Source organism: Morone saxatilis, unplaced genomic scaffold (genome assembly GCF_004916995.1).
Source record: "Morone saxatilis isolate NCDOM2014 unplaced genomic scaffold, NCSU_SB_2.0 Contig5, whole genome shotgun sequence".
Lineage (NCBI taxonomy): Eukaryota > Metazoa > Chordata > Actinopteri > Moronidae > Morone > Morone saxatilis.
This window is the reverse complement of record NW_023340095.1, coordinates 22,197,285-22,207,871: the sequence shown is the minus strand read 5'-3', so window position 1 is coordinate 22,207,871 and position 10,587 is coordinate 22,197,285. Positions and strand designations below refer to the sequence as shown.

At 41.0% G+C, this 10,587-nt stretch overlaps 1 protein-coding gene across 3 annotated transcripts in view; it reads right to left on the bottom strand.

Moving 5' to 3' along the window:
* Window positions 1–291: 291 nt before the first annotated feature.
* The window catches only part of tbx15 (T-box transcription factor 15), a 42,635-nt gene continuing 32,339 nt past the window's right edge, over window positions 292–10,587 (bottom strand). For 2 of the 3 annotated variants that reach the window (XM_035676158.1, XM_035676161.1), the window contains 2 exons: window positions 6,085–6,182; window positions 292–2,312 (listed from right to left, as the gene is read on the bottom strand). In XM_035676158.1, the coding sequence (XP_035532051.1) occupies window positions 1,480–2,312; window positions 6,085–6,182 (931 nt within the window). In that variant the 3' untranslated portion in view covers window positions 292–1,479. The remainder of the gene's footprint in view (window positions 2,313–6,084; window positions 6,183–10,587) is intronic. The other variant, XM_035676159.1, reaches the window with a different exon arrangement.

The window sequence follows — 10,587 nt, the reverse complement described above, 5'->3', positions numbered from 1 at the left end:
GTTAATCAGTAAGTGAATCTTTGTGAAATATAGAACATCCATTGTGTAAAAGCATCATTATTACCATAATGTGTTTTGTTTATGTGTTCCAAATTATTTTTTATGAGCAACTCCTGTTTCCGCTGAGCTTTGGGGATGCTTTCATGGCATATTACCAATAAAAACATATTTTCCCCATTCTCTTTAGTTGGAAAACAACTTTTTGTTCTTAATCTTTGCTAAATAAGTCTAAAATATCCAGTTTATTTTGAAAACCTACTGCTAACGAAGAGGAAAAAAATCAAAACAATGTACATGAATTGAAACGTTTATTGAGCTTTTTACGTGCTTGGCACCTGTATTTACATTTTTTTAAAATGCCTCAAAAAAGAATTACTTTGCCATTTCCCTTTTTTCACACATTTTTTTTTTATAACAGATTGGCCTGTAAAATTGTTACATTGCTCAGCACTTAAATACACATCTCTACATCACACCAAAACATACTTTAATTACTCTGTTTTGCTATTGCTTCTTTTATAACTTTTCACACAACAACTTTTAAGCTTATGTTATTGGTTGCATTCGCCATCTTATATATACGCTTAAAAACATAATCCACTCAAAAATAGTGAAGCCATTCCAGTCTGTGAGGATAACGGGTTGATGAAGTTGTGTGGTGGAGTCTTGAACGTTCGCGCCTACTGGGAGTTTTCAGAAAGACGTTCCTTAGTTTAACCCGACCTACAGTTCTTTGACTCACTGCGTCCACGTGTTGTATTCACCCTGTTTGGCACCACAACTGGCCGCCCACAGCGTCCAGATACTTCATCTCCTGCATGTATGTGGAGCGATGACTCATTCAGTTGTCCAATTGTCCAATTGTCCAGTTGTCCCTTTCGTTCCAGCCAAAACTTCAGAGCATGAAGGCGAACCACCGACCCCTTGACATTTCTAAAACAATACAGAACAAGTGCTGCGAGAAGCAAAAACTTCTGTATCACAGTGAAGATTCTCTGGTTACATGATATCATGACCGGATGGTCTTTTAAGTCCAAAAAAAGAATGAGTCACTTGAAAAGAGTGTTGCTATATTGCACCATAAGAGATTCACAACTGATAATCCCTTCTGAACCAGAGCGTGTGGGCTCCTACCTTTCCTTCTGTTACAATCGGAGGAGTTTATTGTTTCTTTCCTGTCAGAAACAACAAAGAGAGTGAGGCTGCTGTCCCAATTTTGGCTTTATTAATACAAAGATAATTAAATAGTTTTGAGTCCCTCTATAATGCTTTGTAAGTGGTGGAGTGTCTTTAAAAACAAAAACATGAGATGATATCCTTTTCTGAAAGGATTGTTTTGTACCTCAGTACATTAATGCTTCATGTAAAAACACCGGTTCAACATCGACACCAAACCTGGTTCATTTTTTGAACTGAAATTTGCTTTTCAGCTGGAAGACTTGAGACATATGGAGGACTGTGAGGTTCAATTCCCAGTTTCTACACCATGTGCATGGACATCTGAGAGGAAGAGCCATACTGACGTCCATCGCAGGAGCTGCTGCCCTGCTGGCCACTGGTGGTGTTGCCGATCATGTGCATAGTGTCCATGCTTCCGTTGGACAGGTACTGGCGCTCGGCGAAGGCCCCGGCAGTAGACGAGGAGCAGAGCAGACCTCCCTGGGGCTTCTCGGGGCTGGCGGCCAAGCGAGGAGAGGTGGGGAAGTTGTATCCGTAGAGGTTGTAAGGGTTGTGCAGGGAGAAAGCGTTGTAGGATCCCTGCTGCACATGGTGGTGGCTCCCGCTAAACATGTGGGCGGAGGAAGGGGAGGATCCAGATGAAGAGGATGAGGCAGTGCTGGAGCTACCTCCAGCCTGCATCACGTACTGAAGCTGTGAGGCTGGGAAGGAGCCGAGCTGACTGCTGTAGGCATCCATTTTGCCTCCGGTTCCACCGCCGCCACCGCCGCCGGTCAGGGAGGCGTGAGCGCTGCCCTGCATGCCAGCAGCAATCAAGGAGGAAGTCCTCTGTGGAAGGAAGGATTCAGAGGGCTGAGCAGAAGCCACAGCACCCCCTGCAGCCTGGAGGCGTCCGTAGGAACTGTCAGCCAGGCCGCCGTAACCCTGCAGGGCCGCCATGTTGCTGCGAGCACAGGCCGGGTACTCGGACAGGCCCAGGTTGCAGAGCTGACTTTCCCTGCAGCCAACATTGAAGGTGTTGGGGGCGAGGTGGAAGGTCGGAGGGGAGCAGGAAGGAGACAGGAGGTGTGCCGCACCAGAAGGGGAGGGGGTTCCCGTGCTGGAGGTGGTGGGAGAAGTTCCTGTGCTTCCACCTGGAGAACACACAAATGCAGAGAGACTGAAATACAGTGCCATGTTGACAGGTGCAGGATCTTAATCTGAGTTTCAAGACCAGAACCAGTTGAGTTCACAGTCAAACCTGTGAAGTAAATGCTTTAACTTTAAATTATGTATTATTTGACTATGGATGTAATCCACTGAGATGTTAGTTGTTGTGGAGAATCATCCAATAGTGCAGTGATTCCCAACCAGGGGTACATTTACCCCAGGAGGTATTTCTGCAGTTACCAGGGAGTATGTAAGAAGATTATGGAGTAACTCAACTAATCTGAAAAAATAGAAATTCAAATTTATTTTAAAAATGATATATCAACATATTGAGTCAGCTGTAACACCTGATCAGCAGGTGCTGAGTGGGTGAAAACTAGCTAGTTAGCAGCGAGCAGACAAGTCTAAATAGTTAGCTACAAGTAATAGCTAAATGGTCAAAATAGCAAAAAGTAACAGATAAACTGCTAAAAAAGTTAGCTTTTTAAAAAAAAAATATTCACAAAAATCATCTAAAAGTGGAGAAGTGGTTTAAATAACCATGGATTCATAGTTTAAAAAGTTTGCAAAAAATGCGTAAATGGTTGAAACATCCAGCTTGTGCCACAAGTAGTATGTATGCAAAGTTACATAAATCAAAACACATAGTTCAACTAAATAGAAAAATATTTTTATAACAATATCCACTTTTATATATTCAATTCACATCCAGTCTTAAATCACGGTTGGGAAACACTGCAATAGAGGCCAGACTCCAAAACTCACACCTGTTACCATGATGTGTGTCACTGTTCATCTTTAGATGTAAAGTTTTGTGAAATCATAAAATTATTAATTGCAAAAAGAGTTTATTATACGTGAGATTAAATGTCTAATTTCCTGAATAATGAATAGTTATTGAGCATTTATCATTTACTCATTCTGGCAAGATTTGTCCCTGCTGAAAGTAGTGATGAGCGATGCAGTGGTGCTGTGGGGCAAATGCTTTTTAAAATCAACTATCAACAAACTGGAGCGTGAGTTCTGTTCTTAGTTTATTGTATAAGTGAATATAAGTATTATGATCTTCTGTTATATTTATTTATTTATTTATAACATAAAACAGCTAAGAGTAGGCCATATTTTAACGTATGTCAACAAACCTTTTTTTCCAGAAAATTTGATATAATGGGAAAGTGACATGAATCCGAGCCTGCCTACCTCTGACCTCCTCCCTGTGTGGAGGGTAGCAAGAAACAGGTTTTCCCTGTGGGGATGTATTAGTATTAGTCTCATTGCCAGACCTCCACATCCTTTCTGCCCTGTGGCAGTGCAGGAGAATGTCTTGCACAATTGCCTGGAATGTATAAATCTTCCTTAAAGACAGATTTTTATCTGAATTGTCTTTTGCACAACCAAAGTTTTTGTTCAAATTCTTCATCACTGGGTTATATCTTCTAAGTTTGAGCGTGTGCCGTCCTCGTCTCTTTCTTCATAAAGAGCAGATGGAAGCAGAATGCAGTAGTAATTGCCAAAGGGAGCATTTCCTAGTGATCCACATGCAGTCAGACAGACCGTTAAAGTAAGTAGTAAGCTATGTTATGAATTCACCTGTCGCCAGTTGAATATATAACCTTGTTGACCCACATGGACTTTTTCAAACCCCTACCCTCAGACTAATTGCAGGGCCTTGCTCTTTGAAGCAGCTGGATACGAGATCGTGAACTGTATCGTAAAATATATTGCTGGTATGTGGAGATAAATATAGATTTAGTTTTGACCATGTCTGGTCAACAGAGCCGCCCCACATCCCCACATCCCCAGTCCTTTTCTTAATAAAAACCCACAGACTTGTACTGTACTGATTCAGCTGAAAGGGAGAGGTGGACACTGTATATACAGTTATACAGTTTATATATATATATATACATTTTTTATGTATATGTTGGCACAAATTGTATCAAGTCTTTCAATGTGAAATGATAGCTGTGGGATATCAATCGCATATTTCTCTGTTAATGAGAATTTGGCCAGGGTTCATCTTGCCTTTGGAGAAATTCAGTTTGAACCAAGAATGAGGAGGAGGCATAACTAAATAATCCAGGACTTGCTTGGCTGGGGTTCTGATTTTGCACCATATGCCTTCGATAATATCGCTGCAGCTCTGCTCGAGAAGATGGCGAAGGGGGGGGCTTGCGGGGAGGGAGAGAAATACAGAAAAGGGGGGGAGAGAGAGAGAGAGAGAGAAGGGAAGAGAGGACGATAGTTTGGTGATGTCATGTTTTCCTCTGGTTAGAAGGGCTTGAGGTGCTTGAGCGCCGAGGGGGAATAGCTGATTACTTGAAGGGAAAAGGGTGTCTGGTGCCATAAGGGCAAAAGCATACACACACATATACACACATATACAATCACTGCACATGTACACCAGTCTCCTTTCAGAGTGACACAGGCTTCTCTGGCGGTGCAAGGACTTTGATTAAATCCTAATCACTTTGGAGGAGTTCAATGATAACAAACACATGTCCGCTTGCTCAGACAAAATACGGAGCATCACGTCATGCTGACCCCCAGAGGTAACCGAGATAGGGTCGTCGAGGAAACAGAGTTGCTTTAAAGCGATGTGGCCCTTGATATGAGCCATGACTAAGATGTGCCGGCGCTGGAGCCGAGACAAAGGGAGGTGGCCCCGACTGACGCTGACTTGTGTCGTGGAGGCGTCCAAGAGCCACAGGGTTTGTTTAACGATTTTATTTTCAAGGGCTGCGCGTGATGTGAAAAGTTCAGCAGACGCCGGCTGACCTGCCAGAGGAGCAGCGTATGGCCAAGCTCAAATGAAGGACAACCATAGCCGTTGCAGTGTGTGGTGATATATGCAGGGAAAGTATGCAGAGGGAGAGTTCAGGTTGGGACAGCACATGCACCAAGGTCATGCTAATTACCACTGTACACTACTCTCAGTTCACTATACAGCTGATTACTTTACCTTGTTCCTAACATTAAAAAAACATGTGTCATTGAATTAGCAGCAAGCTGTAACATATTTATGTATTTGCAATAGTCAGAAGAATAAACATCAATTATTTTGTATCAACAAGTTCACACATTCACATGAAAGTGAGTCTTATAAAGTGACAGTGAGTATTATGGGATACCACAGCGGTTCCCAAAGTGGTCGCTGAGGAGTTATATCACATTCAAACCTAGGAAGGGTTAATTTTCACTATTAGCCAGTACGTTGTAAAGGTCCCAAAGGTCTATTATACTATATATGAGGAAGAAAAAGTCAGAAAAGTTGTGTTCTGTCTGACAGTAAGAAAGGCCATAAAAAAACATTTTAACACTCTAACAAGTGCTGTTAGCAATGCTCCTTGCATATCTGGGATCATTTATTTTATTTGCGGCCATAAATACGTGTCATCAGGTGGAGGTCAAATCGTCAGCTTTGGATGTTAGTCCTTCAGAATATGACAAGGCAATCTTTCTGGAGCTGACAAATTACGCCTGCCTTCAACAATAATATCATGTAGGAATCTAACAAAGTGGAGGCACAGAGGTCAGTTTCGGCTTTGTAGATGGGATCTGACCATTACTTTTTTCTCTAAATCGCTATATTTATATTGTATCTGTTTTGTGTATGTTTATACTGTACAAAAGAAACATTTAACAAAATAAATAAAGCAAGGAAATTGAATATGAAATTATGTTAGGACTAGAGGTAGACAGGACAGACTGAAGGGGGATTTCTTCTGCACAGAGAGAGAATGTGCATTCACACACCTTGCTGTTTCTGCATATTGGTGAAGTCTTCAAACGTGAGGGTCCTCACAGGAGGTCTCCAGAAAGCATAGGTCTCCATGATCGCCTCCAGGCCAGTCCTGACAGAGACAGAGAGAGAAATTTCAGAACACAAAAGGCCTTTGCATGTGTGTGTTGAGCAGATGACATACGCATTGAGAGAGAGAGAGAGGAGAAGAAGAGAGAGGAGAGAACTTATCTATCATTGCTCTTTTTAAGGATTGAGCCTCTTGGGGCAGACGGGGTTGGACCGGGGCACTTTTGCAGTCCGGGCCCCTTCAGCTTTAAAGCTCCCTCCCCGAAAGGACAGTGTCTTCTGGATCTTGATTTATTGAATTTGCTTTGATTTTCATCCTGCCACAATCTGGATCTTATTCATTTATTATCCTTCTGTTATCCTTGTTTTATTGTTCCACTTAAAATATCAATTGATATTAGAAAAAATGAAAAAGAGACGAGAGAGACAGGCAGAGAGAGAGAGAGAGAGAGAGTAACAACAATATGCTACTATACCAAGACATCAGAGAAATATATGCACAGATTACAACCACCCAAAAATGGCTAATAACAAAAATGTCCATATCTTGTGGGCAAAATACAACAATGTGCAAACACAGCAGCAAGATTTGTGAGCTGTTGTGACAGGAGAAAGGGCGGTGAAAAGGAAACCCAACCACCATGAAGACTGTCAATCACCTGCATACACCTGCACTGACCATTTCTACTGTGCATTCTCTGTATGTAGACATACTTATTACCTATTTTTCTAACTGTAAGTCTACAGTTCTCTAAAGTAATTTTTTACTTATCTGTATATATAGTGTATTTCTAAATGTATGTGAATTTGTGTTGTTTTTATTCCACACTTTGGCTTGAAATAAAAACAAAATATATATTTTGAGAGAGAGAGAGAGAGGGTGGAGAAACTGGAGTCCTGCTCAAAGGAAACTGGAGCCATTAAAAAGGAGCAAGTTTTTACTGTGCACATAAATCTGGGTGACGTTTCATCTCGAATCTGTACTAGGTTCTCCTTCCTGCATGATTTACTTCCCTGCGCGCCATTCAGCCCCGTCCCAGAGAAACCAGCGCCCGTCACTGCTCACCATGTTATTTTAGGGCCACTAACTCCCTGGCCACGGCAGCTCGTTAGTGCGCCATGCTAATCGCCCAGGCCCTCGCCATCACTGCACTCATTCATACGATCACACTGCTGCGGGACCAAAACCCAACAAATGAGCTGTATCCCTCCGCTAGGCCATAAAGCCAGGTCACCAGACACAACTGACGACACCGCCATAACTTAGGAGCTTGGGACAGTTCTATATTAAGACGCTATTAAGAAAGTCAGAAAAAGGAAAACATGTTGGTGTTTAATTTGAGAATTAGCAGTGCAGGTTTGCCCTTTCTATTAATTTTGAATTTCCCGTCACTGTGGAATTAGTTGGTAATGTTCCACAGAAACCAGTCTGCATTTACACTGCAGTCACTTTACAGCTAAAACCCAAAGAAAAGTTGTTTTTTTGGTTGCTGTTAATGGCACTTATATCCGATACTAATATAAAGTGAGTAATGTTTAAAAGACAGGTGGCAGGGCAACAAAAACAAAAGATGTCACACCTGTTTTAATGTTTGCAGCTTTCACACATTCAGTTGCAGCTGTTGAATTGACTGCAAAAAGGATGATTCAAGAAATGTATACTGTTTTATTATAGGCTAATAAATCTTAAATCTTAAATCTAAGTTTTTCTTAACCAAGATTTATGTTGTTTCAAGGTAACCAATCTTGATTTTTATTTCAATATGCATATTAATTTTTTTAGAATTAGTTAAAGGTGCATCTTCACTACACAAACTACATAAACTGGATAATGTCATATTTAGATTTAAAACCTGTTGGCAGGAAGGCAGGTTACTGCACTAGTACAGTATTAATGTAGATTACACAATAGTTTTGCTACTTGAAGGCAACTTTTTGAAGTGTTGAGGCATCTCCACAAACACACCGAACCTACTGTACTGTGGCTTCAAAATGTTAGTAAATGACCAGATGTGTTCGTTGTCGAAGACATTTGCATTCTGTACAGCCAATCACAATGTTTGTTTACAATAACTTCCGGGTAGAAAACCCTTGCATCATGTACATGAGATTTAATGGCAGCAACATGTTGGAGTGTATACATCTTGTTCATCTTAAATGCACGTTTTATGCTTTCATATCTGATTAATAACAACACTTTCACTAATGTTAGGTTGGAGACCTAAGTTACCTTCTGGGCCACAGAAGATGAAAGCTTGAGTTTACCCAAAACTAGTCTGATCGGCAGTGAGTCGCTGTTGGGCAGATTTGGTTTTCAGAGATGGTAGCGAAGCAACACATAACACATGCATAAAATAAGCACAGTAGAAACAACAGATAGGTCGGACCACCGTGTTTAACTATAAATCATTTAATGTTACAGTCACAGCTAAAAATGACACTGTGAGTTTCACAGTGATTTGGTTTATTATTTCAACGTGGCATATGTGCTCACTTTTAAAGTGCTTTGTATCTTCTCTTTTTCCTTTTGACGATTGAAGTTTTAATGATGACCTTTGATCCCAGGCAGTATGTCCATCATTACAACTGAACCCGCCAAACTACTTAATTTTGAGTCAAAAGATAGATTTCCACACATTACATAGATGTTAGGTTAAAATGATGCACACAGCTTCTATTCCATCTGATCAAACGGTGCACCAAAAAGTCTTGGCTTTAAATATTTCAGTGAATATAAATGTGATACTTTTCACACCATACAGATAAAGAAAGAAAGCATGTGATGCTGTCAGACAGGGTGGACAAATGCTCTTTCATTCTTTCACTTATACTCATGGATTTTTCCCCACAGCCACATATCTTGGTTCCTGTCTGCTCATATCTCCATGTTTCATACAATTACCCAATCAGTTTATAAGTGGTCGATTTGTTGGTCTACACATGACATAAAAATGACTGCTTGATCCTGCGTGACCTGGCAGCTGCAACCAGTAATGACAGAAACAAACAGCAAAGCAGGAGCCCGGCAGAAAGGTTTTCTAGAGAAAGGCGCATCACTCTCTCATGGCTCACATTACAACATCTTGGTGAGGATTTATATTTAGAAAATGTGATTACGCATGTCTTACTATGTGTCTTGCCCATATGTGGGCAGTAATACGTGCAAGCAAAAGTGAGCATTCCTAAATGACAGGTAAAACCCGCCTTCTCTCTTAAACTAGCTGGACACTGTTTTTTTCACAGGTTCAATCAGATTGAAGTTCTGTGTGTGAGCTGGAGGAGGCAGGATCAATGTGATACAGGAAGCATATGCAACTCGCCCCCTTCCTCAATAAAACGAAAAAGCAGGCAACTTGCACTCACTGCACACAGGACCAAATCACAAATCAGAGAACGAGCTGCACCTGACGCTAACAACATCCAACCACCACCACTGAGACTCCATCAGCGATGACGTTGGTCAAATGTAGTTCTGTTGCCTTTATTTGTTGTAAATTCTAATTGTTTTCAAAGTTGTTTTTTTTGCTTTGTTTTGTAATGCCCTTACTTTTTGTAAAAAAAAAAAGTGTGTTTTTTTCATCATTATCTTTCTTTTCTAATTATTATTATTTATGCCTAAATGCTAAACAATGCTTTATACCGATGGAAGTGGTCTTTTGAAAATATGCATGTTTTGTTGATTAAAAATCAGATCTGTGCCACATAAAAGGAAAGAAAATCCAGCTGTGGTATGAAATCTAATATAGCAATGCACCAAATTAAATAATACAGCATCAGTTACATTTTCTGTTCAGCAGACGCCCAGAGTGACTTACAGCATGTGACCAATTAAACTCCTAAATCACCCTAATTATGAAAAGGCAGCGGTATCTGGGGTCAAGGGTCAGCGCCTAAGCTCTCTAACAATATCTGTGAGTGATCAAAGATAAAAAAGCAGCTCTAGACAAGGAGGAAGGTGTTTCAAGGTGACAGAAGCTCACTCTGAGTTCTCTGAGGCTCCTCCTTGAGTCTGAACCAAACAAATCCCAGCAGAGCTGAAAGGAAGGAATCGCAGGCAGTACGTGAGGATCAATTCATTTTCTCTCTCTCTGGACAAATATCTCAGTCTCCGTTATCTTTTCATCTGTAGCTTTTCTGCAATGAAATTCTAATGCCAGTTCATAAATCAAACGGTCTATTGTTTGAAAAACGAAAAAAGATGTCTCAAATATCTGTGTGCCAATAATGCGGACCAGATGAGGGGGCTGCTTTCATGTGTAGAGGGGTCTGGTGGTTGAGTGCACCGCCTCTCCTTCCTCCTCTCCTCCACAAGTGTTATATATGATAATTCAGAGACGGAGAGAAGGAGAGATGATTCTGGAGAGAAGGAGAGAGAGAGAAAGAGAGAGAGAGAGAGAGAGAGAGAGAGAGAGAGAGAGAAGGAAAAGGAAGAGAGTGAGCCAGAAACT